Consider the following 23354-nt stretch of genomic DNA (forward strand, 5'->3'; position numbering starts at 1 on the left):
ACACGTAATGGTCGTTTAAACAAAAAGAAAGTAACATAGCGATTTTATTTCAAATTGCCCAAGCATTTACATAACGTCGCCAAATCTTCAATGGAAATTCGTAAGCTACCGGAGTTGAGTTGAGGGGATAGAGGGCGCCAATGCAGCGAAAGATGATCCGCCATGTGTAAGACAAGGATGGATATAGACTACAATGTTGCGCCCGCAAAACCAGTCCTGTCACCGGGACGTCAGGCGTTTCTTGGAAACGGTGACCCGTGTCACGGTATCCCTAATCGCACACATAGACAGTTACACACAACGATACCAATCAAACGCGGAGGAATTTTTATTGTTGCTATTATTTTAGTAAACAGAATTTTCAAGTTACGTAACATTTGCATTGAAAGTTTCTTCATTCACTATCAGGTTCTTTCACGTCTTTGCTTGATTCAAAAATAAAAAATAAATTAGATTTTAGCTGATATTAATTATGATATATATTAGGTGATAATACAAAGTCATCGGCTGTTTTATAAATTAATATGCTAATCAAAAATAATTTTTTTTATTCTTAGAAGTAGGATTAACAATATATCGCTATAATCAATACGATAGGTATCACAACTTTTGTAGAATCTATAATTCTATTGTTAAGGCTCGCAAGTGCATTGTCAGCCTTTTAGGAATTTTCTTGTAGAACCTTAAGTCGAATTGGTTCGGTAAAACTTCAGTAAAGCCTTTTTTTATAGATCTGGGGGCAAACGGAGGCTTACCTAATGTTAAGTGATACTGCCGCCCATGGACACTCTCAATGCCAAAGGGCTCGCGAGTGCGATGTCGACCTTTTGTCGAGATTCAAAATATAAGGCCCCACAGATTTATCTATGCTTTTTTATTCTGTATAACAAAGTTGTTTTTTTTAAACCACGCGCGATCTATGACACATGTCAAAATCCAATACATTTTTGACGTATGTAAGTCAGACTTAGCGCTAAGCGCCCATTTCTGTATATCACCCGTAGACATAACATTTTATCAATATTAAAGTGGCGTGATTGAAGAATGCGGTTATCTTTACGTCAAAACATGTTTATCACTAATTAAGGCCTGGCAATTGCGATAAATTAATAAAAAAAAGCCTAGACTGATAACGAAGGAATTCAAACATTCAAAGCAATCATTGCAAGTTCTGAAAATAAATTGTTTTATAGGAGGAAATTGCCTCGAATTGGATTTTTAATTACCCTTTTTACGGTCGTTATAACCATGCCACGGACGCCTCCAGCTCGCCAAGGACGGGATACAATGATCTTTTTTACTGTAAAATGCGCTAACGCACGTCCCCGCCATGGATGTGGTCTGGGTCTGCACTGAAAGCTCTCTGCTCAGAAAGGTATTGAGACCATGTCCACACCAGACACACGTCCCCAAGATGGGCCCTCGGAAATCACCAAAGGGGGTAAAATACCTACTTATTCCTTGCAAAATAAACCATAGATGACATGCATTATATTGTAACTAACTGGACTTCTATAAATTGCAGAAACATCTGAGCCTGTATCAAACATCAAAGTATCCAGGACTAAGCATAAGGCCAATGTGGCCAAATAGAACTGCGAATTTTCTACCTGCTTTCGGTAATTTTATTAAATTAAAAGCACCGATATTTTACGACATTCCTTCAGGTGAGAAACGACGTCGTGACAAGCTCTCCACCACATTTTCTATTAATCTTCTTTTTCTGTAGATAATTGACAGAGATTAACGAACTTGTTGCAACCTCTTTCGCAAGTTGTAATAACGATTTGCGCTAGATGATTGGGGTTCTCGTCAATTATTTCCACAGCCAAATCTTGCGCCAACGTCTGGTCCAGGGCGGTGCCACGCTGTCTCACACATCGAACAACCAACAGACGAACACGCACACCTACTTCTAATCTATAAATAACGCCCGGGAAATATTTTAATCCGAATAGCCCGCATAATGCACATTCTCTCAGTCTAAGGTTCGAACAATCTCGATTTTAGCGCGAACGAGTACATTGCCCCGGTCGAATTCTTGAAATCATCGAATCTGTGTCAAAGGAATCACGAATTCAAGGAAAAATTCACAGTCGTATAAAACAAAACGAAGCTCTGGGGCGAGAACAGACTTTCTGTTCCAAAAAAGGTGTGTGTTAGGGGTCAACGCGGAGTCCTCTCACATTCCAAACCTTTCAAAACCGATGATACAAAGCGTACGCAGTTATAATCGAATTAAATACGTTGCAATGAGCGGCGAAGCATGCCGATTGCCAACCGGATGATCCAATACGTATAAAAATTCGTATCTGAACCGAACGGAGCGTGCATAAACCGAGGCACAGATAGGAACATTCTTTTCGCGTTGCGTCATCACCAATCACCAAATTTATCCCCCAAAACGTCCAGCAATCGTTGGAAAGCAGTTATTATATGGATGGTATGCAATGGCAGCTAATGTGACGCCGTGACGTCACGCGTTATTCGATCATTGACAAACGACATTCCAGCGCCAAGTGTGAACAAAAATGTACAGCGTTGAAACGCGCATCACGTCACTGTACCAAGGCTGAAGCCCGTCTTGGACTTTGAGAATTTATATTTGGTATAAGACATTCCCCAGACACATCGAACAGTCGGAATGAATCGGCTCGTCCGTAATTTATTGGTAAGATATTTTTATTTCGAAATTACTTTCGTATAGAAACAGTTATAAATGAATATTCGATTAATGTGCACGCTGTTGATATGACGAACGAATGGGATTACATAAACATTGAAATATAGGGTTTCTGTCTGAATCACGATGCATACCAGCCGTCTTCGTCACGGCAGTGGACGGCGCGTGCGACAAAATGTAATGAATATCACGACTCAACATTAATCGTTATTGGAAAGTCACTGTCGATCCAAAAACGTAAATCATTAGCTTTTGTCAATTTAAAATCTTAATCATGTCAAACTGAGAGCTCCTAAAAAGACCTTGGAAACCGAAAACGAGCATTTTAAAGATATCAATCAATTGATACGAGAGAAATTGGCAATGCTGATAACATGACCTAGAATTACTTTACTGTTTATGTACTTTATAAGGCTCTGGTCGGTAAGAATTTTATGATATCTAATAACCGAAGTTTATCATCCTCTAATACAAAAACTGTTGGTCGGAAATTCCACTATAATGATATTTTCAACTTTATTAGGAACTTCATAATCCTTTATAATCTAAGGCGATTAAAATAGATGTTGTCTATTGAATGTCAAATGTCAATTGTGACACGCGTCAATGTCATTCAAGTTCCTAGGTTTATTTAATTAATTCAACGTAAGCCTAATTAACAACTAGCTTTAAGCATATATATAAACTCTGGTATCTTTTATTAATAATGGCTTTGTTATTCTTCCTTTATATTAAATATTTATTATAATGATCAATAATCTTAGAACTTATAATCTAGAATTTAGTATGAATTTGTACTTAGTTATATTTTTTTTGTATAAATAGGTAAAACTGTGATTTATGTTTATGTTTGAATGTGTATTCCGTTTTTGGCTTTTGTGTATAATGTAATTATTTAAATATTGTTTAATGAGTAGCTGTAGGAATACTTTAATAAAAAAAATACATACACATGTTCGCACAATTATTTACCTTACCTATTTAAAATTCATAGAAATTTATATGGTTCCAATTTTTAACGCGGCCAAGTTGTCATTTATCATAGACAACAACATTTTACCCAGAAAAATAAACATTAAGGCCATGAATGTAATCAATGTTAGATGATGATTGCCCGCCCATCGGTGCTCCATAGATACTTTCCATTTCCTAATAGAAAGTTAAATTTTGCAGCTATGTTTCTGATGTTATTAAAGCAACATTGTTTGCACCGGAAAATATGGTTAACCATTACCTAAACAACCTGGTATCGATTCATCCACGGATTGAATGGATTCAACTTCGGAGAATCATTCCAAGCAAATTCTTTCACCATTGTTTCATGTAACATCTTACTTCCCAAAACAGCGCTTTGATTGTATTAAAATCCGTGTGTCAACTTTAAAACAAGACAACAGCTTTTCACAAAAAATCTTCTTATTATCTTCATTAACGCTTAGCATTTATCCTGCATCCAAAATGGCCGCTTTATTAGTTTATTCTACGATATAATCAGCATTTTAAAACGATGTTAGAGTAAACTCGGCCAGTTTTCTATCACCTTATCGCTATTACAGGTGGTTTGCATTCCAAAACGCTTACGATCTTAACACCGACATAGTTTTAACGCTTCGTAATTTCAAATAGCACAGTACTACCCGGAAACAAGGTACGTTTTGCGGTTTTGAGTTACGCCTACGAATTCCGATAAACATCTCAAATGATTTATGTCAAATCAAAACTGGCCTCTAGAATTTCCTACGCCTTATATGCTTTGGCAATCAAAGTTAACAACTTTGTCAAATATAGATGATCTACGATCTTTATTAATTAAGCACCTTGTTAAACTCCAAAACTTCTCGGGAATTGTAAATGAGTTTTAATAGTCTCAAGTCGTATAGCGGTAAAATGTCGCTTTCATTCCATCATCTAATAGATTGGAATCGCACGTCTTCAGTGGCCATTAAGTTGTCTCGAAATATTAAGAGGAAATATTACTTAAAGCCAGCATTCTTTAGAGGCCGGCGTCTCTCCGCCGCGTCGACTAGATAATCAACGGCTACCGTATGCAAATCAAAATATAAATGGTTATTAAATTTTATATCTTCAACGTTTCCTATTTAGTCATTTTATAGTCGAACACATTCTTGTGTCAGAGGCCACAGTTGATCGAAGCATTCTTGTTTTGCAATTTTGTAATTTCATTTGGACATATTACCCATATTTGGTTTGTATAGGGAAATAAGAAACAATCAGATAATACATTGAAGATCTATTGTTATTTTACGCTTCTGTGAGTACATTAAATCAAATAGATGTAGCAATGAACATTACAGAAAACATTACGGTCGAATAAATAACCTCGTGACGGCATATAGATAAGAATGGAATTTTATTTTTGATTAGAAATAGGAGAATGGTTGCCTTTATCGCGTAATTGTATAGATAATATTGAAGTATGTCTAATTTTACACTCATTTACTTTGTAACTTCAGTATTAATCTAATTGTTATATGATACCACACTAGTTACACACTAGGTAGACTTTTATTGACTCTTTTCCAAATTTACTTAAACGGAGTAAAAAAGTCCAATAACAATCCGACTCTAAGTCAAATCAATAAAACAGAAACCAACACAAAAGAAGGCAATAATGCTTTTTTTTAATCGGCGTAAAATAACTCTGATAACATTAGCATAGTAATTACGTCACATAAAATCGTCATATTAAAGTAAGCATTACTAAATCGTTAGCCACGCCCTATCATTATTTGCGCTTTTCTTGAATTACAAAGGGAATGCGAAGTTGGAGACACGAAACGCAACGCGCCTAGCCCCTTTAACGTCACGCTTGAAGGCGCGCGTAGTGCGTGGGAAGCATCCACATTATGTTCTACACATACTTAGGTTACACAATCTTGAAGACAGCTACGTTACAAGACCAATACTACTTATAAAATGTAAATTAGTTGCAAGCCTCGTAAAGTAAACAATAAAACATCGCCTATTATCTGCGTATCGACACCTCGGACAGAAAAACTTACATTCTCACGTGTATTTGCAGTTCACGTAAATTTCACCCGCATAAAATGTGTTAACATGCTGTGTGGAACAATGCATCCGAATGATATAATTAAAGTTATAAACACGGTGGTCTCAGTTAATCGACGATATCATTGTCTTCCCGCTTCCTTGCTTAACGAGACAAAGGATGGTTTTTCCACAATTTACAACGAGCTGTCAAATGCCATCTTTCATTAGTGGTTGAGATTCACACAATTCTAATAAGATCCGCTAAGATAAAATGTGTCATGAGCGTGTAATTAATTTTCTCTTTATAGGACTATATTATTGTTGGCTGGGCTATTTTTAGCATTATTAAATTGGCTTAGTTGGTCGGTTTATTGTTCACATTTTGCAAGTTGATCGTTGTTGCATATGTCACTTATAGAATTCTTATCGGCATACATCGTCAAGACTCTTGTGAATAGCATTTGAACATACTAATTACAAGATTCCACAATAAATTACTACTAATTAAACAGACTGGGCTTTATACGCTGACGACAACTTAATGTTTCCTGTATTTATGGCCGATTTTATTGAAGCGTCTGTGCTGAAACCAGATCTTTTGATTTTGCAGTTTTAAGCTGCAATAAGATATTTTTACAAGTGCTTATTACTAGAATCCTTTTTGAGCCTCTAAAATATGTTTAAAAAAGCTAAAGTAGCTACCTAAATTGCCTATTTTCCATTTATTAAGAACATTTCTATTGAGCCATTTGTCGTAAATCATTAACCATCTATGCGAAACTAACAACGACATATAAATTCCAATTTACCGAGACGTAGCCATGGCGCAAAAAGTCACTCTTTTTAAATGAGTGAAATAGCTCAAACATGATCTCGTCTTGAAATTTTTCATCCCATACACGGTTTACCGTTGCAATGACCTATTCTAGACATGACATCTACTAAATACTTCCTTGATAAAGATAGCTGTCCTGCATTGCTTAATTAGATCACAAAGTACGTTATACAGTTATGTGCACAGTTGCAGGTGTCATTTTTGAGGAGCCTACGAAAGTCTGCAGGTGCCGAATTAATACTAAGTAGATACTAGACATGATCGGCATTTAAGAGGGATGTGTTGTGCACCTGCAGCTTGAGGTGGTATGATGTTGGGGGGTTCGCGGGGCGAGGAGGGGCCGTGCGCCGCTTTAGAAAGGCGCGACCATCGCCGCAGGCCTGAGCCGCATTCTACGGCCTGTCATTCACACCGTACAACTTGCCTATGCAATGCATTCCATCTCCCGCCGCGCTCACCGTCTCCACGCATTGCACTCTACGTACATACGCGCACTTACGAAATATTCGATCATCCACACTGCTTGCCGTATTTAAACATGTACATAAACGCTTCATCGAATTATATCTGCGCCAGTTCAACTAGCATTGCTATGAACCAGTTCCGTGGCCTCATTAGCCGCGTTCCAACTCCGTTCACCAAATAAACGGACTCTAACGAAATCGAGACTTCGAGCACAATGCGCATTCCAAAGGATAACAAAATGATAACCGCAATTATTTGTGTTTAGGTCATTTGTTGTTAGTCAATTGTGGAATGTCGTGTGAAATCGGTGATGTTGCGCGTGTTTTCCGATAGAGTGCGACTCTATCGCGACAAGAACAGTTTGTTTTGCACGATTTATTTTAACTTACGTCAATGTTTATCTTTTATTTTGTCATTAGGTCCCATATTTACATACACCTATTCAAATTTATGATCTGCAATGGCCTATTTACAGCAGAAAGGGGCAAAAATTACATTGGAATGTAAGTTTTGACAAGGGGCTCTTTAGGGGTTAACACTTCTCTTGGGAAAACTTACCTGTCTCGCGGGTCAATCCACGTCGTTTTTCTACTGTTGTGGTCGATGAAATAGAGTTTACCGTCAAAGTCCCTCGCGTAATCCCATCCGTCGGGCAAGGGTATCTCACCGTTTCGTCTCCTTGGCATATTTCACTGATTAAATCCATTCAAACGAATAACGAAGCACACTCGCGAACTAGCTACACGGCCATGTTGAATACCTCATTACGAGGAGTGACGTCACGTGGGATCAGCCAATGGCGGCGAAGGGCCCCCACGATGGAATGCGGCGCGTACGCGAACGCGAACACAAAGTTCCGTACGTCACTCGATCGACACGGAATATACATACGACCGCTTTGCGCGAACTCGCGTCGCTGACTGAATCGCGCGGACTCAGCGCCACGTTATCACGACTCATGATAATATCCTACACCACCTACTGTATAAACTCTAAATGCATACCTCTTGACCACATTGTTTACATTTGGTGCCTCCCAATATATATGATATAATAAGACATTTAAGTAAATTCTGCGAAAACAGCTAAAGCGAGCGATCTAGGTAGGTCCATTCAATCTATTTACGATTCCCTTGTATATCTACAAACTCTAATGTGCTATAGATATATATTATATGGTGCGCATTCCAAAGCACATGTAGACATTACGCTATACATAGCTATGGATAATATTTGCTACTTGGATACCTTATTGCGAACTTTTGCTAGTATCTATAGTCTACAACAACTAGAGGAGAGAATATATCTAAAGTATGACTTTGAGTCCTGTAGAGCCTAATGGGGCATGGGGTATATAGGTTTCAGTGTTTCATTGGTAATTTCTGTAAATACAACCCACAAGTACTCTCGATATTTTCTTACAAGTGTTAATTGAGCAAATATATAAAATAATTATATCATAATTGGTTCGGGGTTTGAGCGCACGTCCACAGAATTGACACACGCCTGGCCACTAGGTTAACGTCAGTAAGCTGAATAAATGTAACAAACGATATCATGATTTGCGACATAATAAACATTGAATCCATTTTCTCTTAGATGAAGTATTACAAATCTTTTTAATGTTTTAGGTCGGTACATAAGTTAATAGCTTATTGTTATGTTAATCACTTACAGATATTAGCGGCATAATTGAGTATTATATATTTTTAAGCTTACGAGCATGTGTTTTCATCAATTAAACTTTTATTAATTGATATGATTATTAATATATCATTGAATTTATATTGGAGATAGTAACGTTAACCAGAATATGAGTTTATGAAAAATTTATTGATGGAGAATAGAACGTAATATTTCGTAAAACTTATTTATTTTCCTTCGAACTGTTTGAGTCATAGTTAAAATATATAGTTATTTTTCAATATTGGTCTACAATGAATTGAGATTGCGGTTTCAACTTAACATTAAAACAAACATTAATACCTTAGCGTAAAGAAGATAATTTTCTAGTTATTTTGATTTATATCTACTTATTGATTCGTTACCAAATCCTAATTAGTACTATCAAGATACGAATTTGATCTTTTTGTAACGAATATCTGAAACTTATAGCAACTATAAATTCTCTATTAGAAAGCAAACGTTTTGAAAACGAAATTAAATAAAATAAAAAAAAAAAACGCAAATGCAATAAACATTAAGTTTATTGCATTTGCGTTAAATGGTAATCTGTCTCGTGTCAGTTGTCAAATATGACGTCTTTGGACGTCTAGCTTCCAAAACGCAAGACGTCATCTAAAATCAAAACACTACAATCCAATTCGATTTTGGTATTACAATAAAATAAATACGTATATAATATTAGTTAATTAGGTATATATTATTAGGAAGTTGGGACTCTACGGCAATTTTTAAAATGCCACAGAGTGATAGTGAAGATTTTGAGAGTGCAGACGAGGGACATTCAAATGCTACTAGAAAAGAAAGAAAAAAACGCAATTCTTCCTCCAACTACAGTGATAATTTGGATTCCGACTTTGAACAACGAAGGCCTCAACCTAAAGAGTCAAATTCTACGGAAAAAGTAAGTTTCGTTTGAACTGCCTTTCGTAATTAAACAGTATTGAAGGCATGATTATAGTATTTTAAATTTATATTATTAATGTTACATACCTTGCAAGGACAGGCACGAATAGCATAGAATTGAAATTAAATTTTCTTAAATGCAAAACCATTAAATGCAATATTTCATGAATACATTTCATTCCAGGTTGCAACAACAGATGGTTGGGATGATTTTGATGTAGACGAGTCTGAAACAGCCAAAGAAACACATTTAAAGTTTGGAGATGATAAACCTATAATGAGTTCATCTCAAGATACTGGTTGGAATGATTTTGGTGACTGGGGTGAAAGTGATACTGTTAAAAGTGAGGAGGTAAAGTTGACCACCATCATGATTTTATATAATTATTACATGTCTTTTCTGCTTTCTTGTCATCACACATACTATCCTTCAGATCTTAGTAGTGATTCCATTTTAAATGATAATACTTATAATAATTTGGTTTGGTAGGTACTTAAGTCTATTCCTCTGTAAGACTAACAAATGTGTATGTTTTCATTGTTTCATAGCAGATTTACATGTATGACTTTATCTGCATAGATTGTGGAATTATAAAAATTTGATTTCCCTTGATAATAAATCAAATTATTTAATAACAATTTATCTTGTATACATTTAAATGCTGTTAATGAAGTATACAAATGAATACATAGCCACCCAGTACCATCCGGCTGCTTTCTTATGCTGAATGCCCTCTGCCCCCCTTGGGAAGACATAGAAGTGTATCAACAAACAAACATATAACAAAAATATAAGTCACTTCTGAGAGTGTAACATAGAATGTTTAGTGCCTAAGATCTGCATTGAGGTGCATATACATAAATATTTTTCAGATTAAACAAAATACAACTTTAGAGCTTAGTAATAATGCACAAATACAGAACCCGTCTGTAACAACTAAAGAAACAGAAAAACAAATTAAAAGTGATGGATGGGGGTGGGGTTGGGGCGTTGATTCGCTTCTTAGCACAGCCACCGCAGGAATTAGCACAATAACAAGTCAAGTTTCACAGGTAATAGACAAGAAAAATTATACATCTGCACTAAAAGTATTGAAACTGTTGGTGCCAAAAATAGTAAATATCATGTATGTATCAACACATGTACTTTGTGATGCATGTCTAATTAACACTTAATCAATTTCCAATATTACTCTGATTTCAAACATATAAGATATAATAATTAATATTATATTATTCATATTCTAGGTGTTAGTGAAATTAATGGTCTAATTTAATTTATCTTGTCATAACATGATTTATCAATATAAATCTATTGCAGGGTATTACAACTGTCCTAGAAACAGGTATTGGTGCCCCAAATCCAGAAGAATTAGCTCGAATTACTAAAGAAAAGGCAAAGATTACAGAGAATGAGGTTTCAGAAGATAAGCAAGAAATGACTGATTCAACCTTTCAGTTTGGGAGTCTTTTATCTGGTGTTACTAAATTTGTTGAGAATACTGGTGAGTTACTTGAATACTTTGTTTCTGCCCTGGGGCATATCTGCTTGATTATTATATTTATTTAGTTAAATATCTGTTACCAGTATGTCTGTACCACGGAAGAGAATCTAGTCACCATTGACACAGGGATGTCCTTGGCATGGTGACTAGTATTTGTATGAATTTTCAGAAAGTGTTGAAAATTTATGAAAAATCCATTGGAATGACAGAGTTCACGCAACATCAACAATTGTATGAGAACTTAGTGCATGTTCTTAGTTCAGTTCTTGTCTGTATGGTTCAGAGAAATCTGAAATAGATATATGAACACAAAACAACCTCTTATTGTGTTTATGTCATAATTGGATGGGTTTTCATAAAGGATAACATTGTAATGAGACTGATCTTAAATAAAATCAAAAACATCTGCTAACATGCCATGTTGTGATAATAGTTTCTGTACTATCGGTGATAAATAATGTTATTGCTTAATTGACAAACAAATTTAACAAAAAAAAACCTCCTTTCAGGTACAAAAGTTATCTCAGGTGGTCTTGATACCCTAGAGGTTATTGGTAAAAAAACAATGGAGGTACTTCAAGATGGAGACCCCGGATTGGTCAAGAAACGGGCAATGCTTGGTCTTGAAACTGAGAAGCCAATACTCTCCCAAATTCTAAGAGAGGCGAAGGAAAGGGCAGACGAGGAAGACAAAGTGAAAGAAGCCAAGCGGGAAGCGAAGGAGGTCCATTATGAGTCGCTGTTTGATGATTTCGAAGGTATTTAAAATTATTCCTCTAGGTCAACATTTTTTTTCATGTACGAGAGCGATACTTATCGCTAAGTCTTTGCATCTAAAGGCCGGCTAGGCAAACGCGAAGCTCCTGGCAGTTAGTTTCTATAGTCTGATCATCAGATTGCACGTGACAAACGTGAAACGCCTTTCTATAACTTTTTGATGATATTTTTATTTATTTTTTTAATGTAATAGCAGGCAAACGGGATAGAGGCTCACCTGATGTGAAGCGATACCACCGCCCATGGACACTCACATTGCCAGAAGGCTCGCAAGTGCGTTGCCGGCCTTTCAAGAATTGGTACGCTCTTTTCTTGAAGGACCCTAAGACGAATTGGTTCGGAAATACTTCAGTGGGCAGCTGGTTCCACATAGTGGTGGTGCGCGGCAAAAACTGCCTTAGAAAACGCTCAGTTGTGGAACGACGGACGTCGAGGTGATACGGATGGTATTTTGTATTTTGCCTTGACGTCCGATAATGAAACTCAGCTGCGGGTATTAGACCGAACAACTCTTCTGAACACTTCCCATGGTAAATGCGGTAGAAGATGCAGAGGGACCCAACATCTCTACGCAACGCCAAGGGATCAAGCCGCACGGAAAGTGATTGGTCGTCGACGATTCGAACCGCTCTTCGTTGAATACGGTCTAGTGGAAGGAGCTGGTACTGGGGAGCTGGTACCGCCCAGAGGTGAGAACAGTATTCCATGTGGGGCTGAATTTGCGCTGTATAGAGTTGCAAGCGGTGGCCCGGAGTGAAGTACCGTCTTGCCTTGCTGAGCACACCAAGCTTTTTAGAGGCTAATTTAGCCTTCCCTTCCAAATGACCGCGAAACTGGACGTTATTCGATATGTCAACGCCCAATATTCCGATGTTAGCCGAGGCTTTAAGGAGAGTGCCTTCAAAGCGGGGAGTAGCGACAAAGGGGACTAGATTTAAGGTCGGAGCATGCTTTGTCGATGACGACCTTAATGCTCCGATCAGCGAGAAAGCTGGAAATCCAGTTGCATAATTTCTCGGGGAGCCCATAGTCTGGAAGCTTCGAGAGCAATTTAATAAAATAATTTCAATTTAATTTAATAAATAAAATTAGGTAAATTACAGATGTCATTACTTATCTTTTTTATAAGTGTATTGGACAGTTCGTTAGAGTAGTACTGCGTACGAAGCATGAGATCGTAAGTTCTATCTTCTTGCCGGGGCATTATGCAAGAAGATAACCAAGCTTACAAATACTCAACGGTCGTCCCTAAATGCTCGTTTAAAACTGTGTTACGGTAGGAAGACCTGTAGCCCAACGTACTACCAGAAATATTATTTTAGTGATACAAAAAATACTAATAAAAATTAATCTAAACATAATATTAAAAAGACCATCATTAATTACTATGTGAGGGACAGCAAGCAGAAATGAAAAATAATGAAAACTTTATTTTTTATATATTATTTATATATTTCAGGTCTGGTTCACTTAGAAGCACTAGAAATGCTCTCGCGTCAGGTGAGCATGCGCATAGAGGAACGCCTGCGCAGCTCCGACCCCGAGAAGAGACTGGATATCAAAGAAACATTACAGCAAGTTGCAGGTATTAATTGGAATAAAATAATATAATATACATAGCGCTAATCTACGACATACATACACACACACACCATCACACTAGTCTCTCTCTCTCTCTGGCTCGCTCGCTCTCTCTCTCTCTCGCTCTCTCTCTCGCTCACTCTCTCGCTCACTCTCTCGCTCTCTCTCTCTCGCTCGCTCTCTCTCTCTCGCTCTCTCTCTCTCGCTCGCTCTCTCTCTCTCGCTCTCTCTCTCTCGCTCGCTCTCTCTCTCTCTCGCTCGCTCTCTCTCTCTCTCGCTCGCTCTCTCTCTCTCGCTCGCTCTCTCTCTCGCTCTCTCTCTCTCTCTCTCGCTCTCTCTCTCTCTCTCTCTCTCTCTCTCTCTCTCTCTATCTGTCGATTGAACGGCTAATTAAGCTAGTTGGCTGCGACATACATACCACTCATATTAGAAGTATCTTTATAAAACTAGTTTGCCAAAAAAGGGCACACAGATGTCTAATCAAAATGTTAAAAAAAAATGAGATAGAAGTATAAATGTGTATCTGACAAAAAAGGCTTTTATTATATTTGCTATAAAACTGGTTTAGTACGTGCTAAGATTAAAATCAATTTTTTTAAGTGAACAGGGGCCAACGGGCAAGCCCACCTGATGTTAAATACCGCTACACATAGAAATTTAATGTTAGAGGGCATGCAAGTGCGTTGCCGGCCTTTATTTAGAGATCCATTAACCCATTTAAAAACACATTAACCTAAATGTCATGGGTGTGATTGCCGTGAAACCATTTTTTGAATGATGTAAAATCAAACAACACACTTGAATTTCTTTTCTATACATTTCAGAACTCTGTGAGATGCCAGAGGATGATGAGGATGATGATTATGAGGAGTCCGGTGATCTGTCGAAGGAGGATGTGTTCCACGAACATTTGCAGAGGGCAACGAGGGATATCGGTCTGAAATTGCAGTTCCAACCACTTATAAAGTTAGTATTAGATGATTGGTGATTGATGATTGGTGACCAGCAGGGTCACCCTTTAACTTCTGTAGTGATTTCGATTTTAATGAGTTAATATCCGTTTAGTTTTGTTTAAAAACATACCAAATTTTAAAAGGCCGGCGTGTGAGTGTCCATGATCTATAATATAATAGAGAATATAATCTTGTTCATATATTATAATAATAAAAATCAGTGGCGCTACCATCTTTTTATGTCTGGGTATCAGATGTCTGTATGTGTTTCATAATCATTTTGCAATCAAATAGGCAAGTAGGTGATCCTGTGTTGACACGCCGTCGACTTTATGGGTCTAAGTCGAGCCGGTTTCCGCACGATCTTTTTCTACAAGCCGGGGATCGAACTTATGACCTCAGGGCTGTAAGTCGCACGCGCAAGCCTAGGCCAACACAGCTGCTAGAATAATACTTATTTTCCAGACAATATACAGAGATCTTAACCTGGCTGGAATCCAATGACCTAAACGAAAAGGCGATTTATAAACGCGCCGTTAGCGGACTTGCGCATGCGACAGCGTTGTGCGTGGAGTTGTATCACAAAACTGGGGAAATGTTGCTGGTGAAGCCAAGAAGATCTACCGCTGACGAGGCTGACGCTTTGACGCAGTGAGTTATTTCAAGTGAAACTTCTGTATCGGCGTTGCAGAAAAATTATTGTCACATTTTTCGGTTACACGTCACATTATTTCGTTACGCGCCATCTTTTTTTGTCTCTACCACGGTTGATTCGAAGCCATTAATAACAAAAATATATAATAACGATAACAATGATAGTAATAATTCTATTACAATTAATGAAATTCTGTTTTAATCTTAGTAGTAATAAGGTATAATAAAATAATTGCATTATTTGTATTCATGTCTATGATAATAAAAGCCTTTTGTTAAACTTTATCTAATTTAACTTTATTTAACCAATTTCTGTAAAGTTACACATAGTAGATATTTTTTAGAAAAATTAGGTCATAAAGAAGTTTCACTTCTTACGTGTGTACACTAGTACACACACACATTTTTTGCATAATTTTACAGTTTTAGATGTTCTGTGGTAACTGTTCTCCATTCAGAAAACTTGGCGATTAAAGAGTGGCTAAGAGTTTATTCCCAATCCTTCTCTTCCGTTCTACGCCCTTGATTTGAGAACTGGCAGTAAATGTAAAATTAGAAGCATTTCATATACATTACTTTTTTGGCGTTCATAAATGTACACTGTGTTACCTATATAAATAAATGATTTTGATTTTGAAAAATCCCGAAAAACATAGAAATCTGAAGCCCAGACCAAGGGTTGTTTTTTTTAAATATAAAACAGGGGGCAAACGGCCAGAAAGCTCACCTGATGTTAAGTGATACCGCCCATGGACACTCTCAATGCCGGAGGGCTCGCGAGTGCGTTGCCGGTCTTTTACATTGTATTTTAGACCAATAATGAAACAATAATAATTGATGAAATAACCCATAAAAATGTAATTCCAGATTAACCCTAGTTTTAACAAAACACGTCAGCGAGTTGGCGTCAATATTTACCGAAGAGTTAAGCAAGAAGCAAGCGGAAGATAAGGACCTCGTTAACAACTATATAACCAATGTTTTTTTGGAGGTATGTTTAACTGGATTATTTAGGTAGTTATTTATTAGAGATTTTACCTCATTCATTTATTAAATATAATTCGGTATCGGCGATTAGCAAAGGCGACGGCCTTTTCAGCCTTTTCGGCCTTAAAAAAACAAGATTTTGATTAACTACGTATAGTTAATCAAAATCTTGTCTTTTTTTATATAGTAGAGGCTCTCATAGGCAAACGGAAACCCAAAAGGCTTCGCAGCCCATAGATAACCATTTTAGTGGTTGGTACCGGGCAATCAATTGTTAAACTTAATATAAATATAATTAAAAAAAACTGTATACTAGATTTAATTTTAGTCTAGGAATATAATTCTAGTAGACCGTGGTTCGTTATCAAAATATTTGACCTGATTGTGATACTTTATTAACTATGGATTTAATTGGAAGGTCTTCTAGCAGTAACATAGAAGAATCGTCTAAAACTTGTAATAAAAAAACAACTGCGTGCGTACAAAGTACTCATGTTAGAAATGAAACTTCTTTGTAAATTAATTATTATCAAAAGTATATGATCACTACATGTATTTGTATATCTATATCAGTGTCACTGTTTACACACTGTATACGTGCTAATGATAATAAAAATTAATAAAAAATCGGCGTTTACTGCACGAGACATCAGAATTGCCATCTAAAGTTTTAATATGTTACTACTAAACGAATACATCAACCAATAGCGTGTATTTTTTCTGGATCTCCCTTTCTCACTCTCTCAATCGCTCTTTCTCTTTTCTTCGACAAAAACGCTGCAACATCCTCGTGACGTTTCATCTGTAAAAAAATTACCCTCATTAATTTATTAATTCTGCAAAAACCCGTCATTTTTTAGTCGATACCAATTCCGGGGAAATAAATACAGATAACACAACTTTCTCTACAGCTGTGATACTTTTGACATTCAACACTTTTAGTCTTCAGTCACCGTGACCAACCACCCTGTAAAGCACGCGAAACGTCGAAAAAATTAAAATTAAAAATTTAATATTATGTAAATAATTATAAGTTTATAATAATACAAATAGCTTTAATCCGGATAAAAAAAAATTGTTTTCTTTCAATGTGTAAAAGCTATGTTAACCAAAGACAATACTAAAATTACCCTCATTCACCGAAAGAAGTTTCACTTCAATAATTAAGATTAAAAAGAGTGGCCGAGAGTTTCTTGCCCACTCTACGCCCTTGCCTTTCTAATAGTAAATCTATTCATCTTTTCTATTGACGTTAGTGTACTTGGTCACGTATATGAATAAAGTTATTTTGAGTTTGAATTATCGATAGAAGACAAAAATCTACGTGATATGACAAAATTAAGCATTCAGCAATTGTATGAAGAATTTCATAGACAAATTTGACAGGTACCAACCACCTGAGTAATTTAACATTGATGCCTGACGCCACAGGGATCATTAAATTACTTAAAAATTTACATGAGAAAAATGTATGTACAAAAACTACAGATTACAGAAATTGAGATTTTTACTCTTTTATTACGTGTTCTCGGGATTTTTTATCGAACGGTCGCAGTTATAAAAAGCATAAGTAGATGTTTCTCAACAAAAATCTTACGAAATATAGTTTTTAATCCACCCAAAAATATTATCTACTTCTTAAGAATTCTTATATTTAATTTTATTTTATTAAAAAAAAATTATTATTATTATTTTATTTGGTCTGTGTGTGTTTAGTTAGTAATAAATGTTATGTCTATGTGTAAAATTTATTTTTGATTTTCAGGCCGGAAACAGTTCAAAGTACATACAAAACGCCTTCCAGTTAGCCTTGCCTATTATACAAATTGGTGCTGTTTAGTAATGTTATGTAATAAAAACCCAGTGGATCGTCTTTTATATTTAGGCTGAAGGAATGGGAACAGTTCCTCCAACATAAAAGGAGCATCCGTCTCCAGTCTTACCAGTGTCTGGTCCGAAGGCCCCAGTGTCTTTTTTAGAATCTCGCTGTTATCCATTAGGGCCTTGACCGAATGGGCGTTTTGGCGCGACTTCTTCAAGGGCGTCTCCTGCGAGACTCAGACCTCGGCTTAGGCCATCGCGGAATGGTCAATCGCCTGACGGACAGGTCGGAAGCTTTACCTTTACCAAGGCGGTATTTTACCCTGATGTGATTGGGTCGAGAAGTATATATGCTCGGCGGGAAATACTTTGATAGTGCGTTTTAGAGTATGACGTCATCGCAGTAATTGTAGCTATAGAATGTAGGTGTCGCTACAATTCTTATTTTAAAGGTTAATTGAGTATTTACAAATGCATTTTATATAAAATGAGTCTTGATTTGACGTAAATAAGTTCACAGGGTTTTTGTTACAGATTACAAAATATGATTAATGTATGTAATTGTTTTTGTATATTAAATTGCATATAAATAAACTATGATGCGTTTTTGTTTATTTTATTTGGCCTTGGTATAGATAAGAAAGAAGTTAACGTAGCAAATATACATTGAAAAACATTCTTAATTTGAATAATGACAGACAACATGGCGCGTTTATTTGTGATTGGAACGTTACATGTCAACTGTCAACGCACAGTCTTTCGGAAAGACACCGTAGTCGTGGGACTTCAAGCAACGAATTCAGACGTAGGATAGAAGCACAGTTATGGGCGCGACCCAAATTTCCGCTTGGTGGTGTGGCTGTCGCGCCAACAAATTTAGACTTTGACTGAAACATAAGTTTCACGAGAATTGAGAGCGAGAGCGACGGATATACCCATCAGTGTATCTTTACTACGAGAACAAGAGATACGGACGTTCTCCTAGTGTATCTTAACTGCGAGAATAAGAGAGACGGAGAACGACCCCAGCGGCGTAAACTGGAGGCAGACCTCACTTGGAATGCGTTTCTATCCTACGTCTGAATTCGTTGCTTTAATATTTAATATTGAAAAAAAATCAATGGCGCTACAATCTTTTTAGGTCTGGTCCTCAGATTTCTGTATCTGTTTCATGATCATTTGTAAATTGAATAGGCAAGTAGGTGATCGGCCTTCTGTGCCTGACGCACGCCGTCTATACTTTTTGTGTCTAAGGCATGTCGGTTTTCTCACGATGTTTTGCTTCACCGTTCGAGCTAATGTTAAATACGCACAAGGAAAGAAAGTCCATTGGTGCAAAGCTGGGGATCGAACCTACGACTTTAGGGAAGAGAGTCGTACGCTGAAGCTACTAGGCCAACACTGCTCAATAAGGATATGGAATAAAAATATTTATAAATAAAATGTCCCATTAAGGAATTATACTAATTTAATCGGCAAATCGGCTGTTGAATACTTTATTAGACTTAAGTTACGCCATTGTCTTTCGATTTACATATACTCCAGAGTTATTTTTATAACTAAAATCAATTATCTAATTGCAAGAAACTCGTAACAAAGCTATTGTTAAACAAAATTGTCACCTGTTTTGTTGACAAATGACAGAATAATATGGATATGTCATCTACATTTATAACAATTACTACTAATGCGATAGAACTGCACAATAGTTCCTACATAGATAATCTTACAATATATATATATATATAGATCTTATAACTAATAATAGTATACCTTATAAGTAATATACCTAATATTACAAAGCAACTCTTGAAAACTCGGCAAGTGTACAAACAAATAGGTCGATAGAAATTTTATTTATTATATATATTGCTCACGTGAGTGGCGCTTAAATAACCAAGTTGGAGTGTGTGCGAGGTACATTCAAAAGTTAAGACCTACGCCTCAGGTTCTTGCTTGGTAGACTCGTAGACCCAGTTTCTTCATTATATCCAGATTATGAACCCGACCCGTAAGTATCCTAAATAAGTACTCTGACAAAGCAAGCTCTCTTCTGTGGCGTAACTGGCCAATATCCAGCCTTAATTTATAATCACCATAGATAAAAGTGAAAAACATAGTGAAGAGTGAATTTTGTACTCAATTTCATTTTGACCTATTTACCGTTTCATTTCACGCATATGATTTTTTTGCAGATATTTTATATAAGCATATAACGCTTTATCATCAATACTTTTTCGGGACACAAACTTTTAAATTTCATCATTGCTAAAATTATTTATGTCACTTTCCTCTGCGTGCGTTTCCGGTCTTACTCTTTTTTAAACAATTGGAGGTCTATCCCAGAGAGATCCGAACCGGGAGTCGATACCACATTTCTCTAGTTCACAACAAAAAAATATTGTGAAGCGGATCGTGGATAACTTCCAGGCAACAAGGTAACATTTTGTAAAGGATGAAATTTTAAGTTAATACGGCTTGTAAGGTATTAAAACCAAGCAGAAGAAATCAAACTCTTCAGAATACTCCACACTTTATACAAATTGTAGATTATATCTATGACAAAATTATTCCGTTATTAAAGTTCTGAAAACTATTCCAGAAGAACTACTGAAATGCCTGGACCAATGATGACACATAAACGCTGTGCCTTATTAGAAACGGTCAATACACAATATATAATACACTTGTACGGATTGAAACGCGTTTTTTACAATATTGCAGAATTTGAACCCAGTCGTAGTCATATCCATATGAAACTAGCAAACATTTTGCGATGCCATATGTTGAAGGGTTAGCAATTTTGGCATTTCGTAACATGTGATGCGGTTTCAAGCATTCTCAGAAATAATATCAAAACCTTTTTAACGAATATAAAGGCGTGTTCAAAATTTTACTAAATTCAAAGGTAAAGGTAATTTTGCAGGCACCTCGTGTACCTACGACTCAAACGTGACGTTCATCTTCAACATCTATACTCAATTCTAAAACTCTTTTCTTTATCTTAAAAATGAATTGAAATTTTCAAGTTCCTTATAACTATGTTACGCTCCTCTAATAGATGTTTATTGAAAATTCCATCTCACAGCTCATCCTTCTCCTGAGATCTCCGCCATAGGCTGCCCGGTTCCATACGATTAGCTAACTCTTGGGGCAACATCTTTTAATACTCTTCTACGTAAACGTTTCTTAACCATATCTATATCTCAATCGTGGCTTTTGTAATTCTTGTATTTCTTATTCTTTTGTATTGCATCGCCATTCATGTATTAGTTTTTAGTTTATTGTTTATGTATTTATAATAATATAATGTTTTTTATACGATTTGGTTATGTACGTCTTGTCTACCCGACATCTTTCTTTTTTAAGGTTTCTCCCTTACTAGAGTTGCCTGGAAAAGATCGCTTGTTAATAAGGCGGCCCGTTACATCCCTTTTAATTTGTATGTATTATATTATTTATTGTTCTATACATTAAGTGTAAATGAAGAAATAAAATTAGGTTAAGCTCGAGTCAAATCTAATCTAACATTTTGTTTGACTTCAACAATCAATTTGTTACGCAAATCTACAAGTCATGCGCCACCTGGCTAGAAGGGTTGCAATCCTATGAAACAATTCGAGGTCATTTAAGAAAAGAGCATATGAATTATAAAAATGGATATCACTTAACATCAGCTAAGCCTGGCAAGCTTCGAATCACTTCGAATTAACAGGGTTAGGGACAAGAAAAAAATAGCACGTAACAGAAAAATGTGACGGTACATTTTTTTCCCAACGCCGATAAAGAAGTTTCACTTCAAAAAAAAATACAAACTTTTATGGCGTTATTAAAATATGTATTAAGTACGTTAATCATATTTGGATTTCGTGGTATGAGCTGCCTGGGAGTATGAAAATAGGCGTTAAACCTGCTTATAGCTGGTAGCTGGAAGTTTCAGAAACATGGTTAGATGTAGGTATATTTATTAATCTATAACTGTAATATATAAACATAGCATACTTAATGCATATTTAAGGCTGTTTTTGCCGTGTACCACCACTATGTGGCACTGAAGTATTCCAGAACCAATTCGACTAAGGAAAGAGTGTACTAATTCTACAAAGACCGGTAACACACTTACGAGTCTTCTGGCAATGTGATATCCATCGGCGCTGGTATCATTTAATATCTCATAGCCTCCTGTCGGTTTGCCTCCAGTAACATAAAAAAACGAACCAATTCGACTCAGGGTCCTTCAAAAAAAGATCATACCAATTCTTCATCAGAGACCATCAGACCGCATTGAGAGTGTCCATGTGTGTGTCATACTTAACATCAGGTGATCCTCCTGCCCGTTTGATCTATAAAAAAATTGCTAGCGTATAAATTGAATTTTTTATATTTGAACATTATTGCACCATTGTACATTACATTAATTATTAAATCTCTTACGCGACAGCCACTCTGTATTCATATCAATAGCACACTATATTTGGTAACGACAGGAAACTCTTAGCTGAATGACAATCGAAATCAGTCGGCAATAAATCAAACGCGTGCGCATTCTATTTTAACACCTTTCAAAGGTGCATAACGCATCTGTTATTAATCCGTTCTAAGTTTTGGCATGTTTTTAGAAATAGTTAATTTAACATACGGTTTTGTATAAAAGTATTTGAAAATTATAATCTAGAAGCATTTAAAGGTACAATTAACAATATCTACATTTTGATAGTTAGTTTTTTTTTAAACGGACATTTAAAATAAGAAAGTGTCCAATCCCACTTCTTGCAGTCTATTAAAGGATGCTTGTGTACTATTTTAATCCACTTACCACAGTTTTTCACTTAAGACTAACGTTCACTAACACTAATTCACTAATTTTGTCCTTTCCAATCTTCTCACTAGGCCCGTGGTACCATGAAGTTGAATTGACATTCACGTGATGGTGGAGCCTATGTTCGTGGGCTCCAGCAGTTTTTTTAATTAATGTCGTGACGTTTTCTTCATAAAGGTCCCATCATGAAATTGAATGCGAATGTGCCAATAATTAATAAATTAAAAAATATTATGAATTTCACAGTAATGATATTACGAGTTGTACTATAGGAAATCTCAGCTAAAAGTAATTAATATCTTCTACAAACTTTTACGTTATATATACAAAAAGAAATCTTTGAGTAAATTATGCACCAATTTTTAACCACATCTCCAGTAAATTATCGTTTTTTTATATATATTTATGTACAAAAATACATACAATATCCTATCCTACAGTAATAAACCCATACGATAATATTGAAAACAACAAAATAATATAAAAAGTATATAATATTAAATACTTAGGATACATAATATCGCTACTGAGAACTCTGCGGAGACATTAAGATGTCCATTATACTTTATTAAGAGAAAAGAACGATGACATTTAACCTTCTGGGACCGATCTCAAAACACTACACTAACAGTTAACCGTGAGTGATAAACCTAGCAAATGGCTTTACAATCAT

The 23354-nt window shown here is 36.1% G+C and overlaps 2 protein-coding genes and 1 long non-coding RNA gene across 3 annotated transcripts in view; 1 reads left to right on the forward strand and 2 right to left on the reverse strand.

The window, feature by feature from the left end:
* LOC123711736 (protein kibra) overlaps positions 1–7925 on the reverse strand; it is a 68018-nt gene extending 60093 nt beyond the window's left edge. The window contains exon 1 of the mRNA XM_045664467.1: positions 7554–7925. Within this exon, the coding sequence (XP_045520423.1) occupies positions 7554–7681 (128 nt within the window). The 5' untranslated portion in view covers positions 7682–7925. The remainder of the gene's footprint in view (positions 1–7553) is intronic.
* Positions 7926–9272: 1347 nt separating this feature from the next.
* Positions 9273–18468, forward strand: LOC123712283 (protein FAM114A2). The gene is made up of 10 exons (XM_045665294.1): positions 9273–9582; positions 9769–9936; positions 10458–10637; positions 10906–11089; positions 11599–11847; positions 13326–13451; positions 14272–14413; positions 14866–15051; positions 15922–16045; positions 17807–18468. Exons 1-10 carry the CDS (start codon positions 9415–9417, stop codon positions 17879–17881), a joined length of 1602 nt encoding a protein of 533 aa, XP_045521250.1. The 5' UTR covers positions 9273–9414; the 3' UTR covers positions 17882–18468.
* An 832-nt stretch (positions 18469–19300) lies between these two features.
* LOC123711877 lies at positions 19301–23128 on the reverse strand. Its single transcript, XR_006754012.1, has 3 exons — positions 22679–23128; positions 21986–22205; positions 19301–21253 (listed from the first exon to the last, which is right to left on the reverse strand). It is a non-coding gene; the product is annotated as an uncharacterized LOC123711877 (long non-coding RNA).
* Between the last annotated feature and the right edge of the window lie 226 nt (positions 23129–23354).

This window comes from Pieris brassicae, chromosome 7, assembly GCF_905147105.1.
Source record: "Pieris brassicae chromosome 7, ilPieBrab1.1, whole genome shotgun sequence".
NCBI classification, from domain to species: domain Eukaryota; kingdom Metazoa; phylum Arthropoda; class Insecta; order Lepidoptera; family Pieridae; genus Pieris; species Pieris brassicae.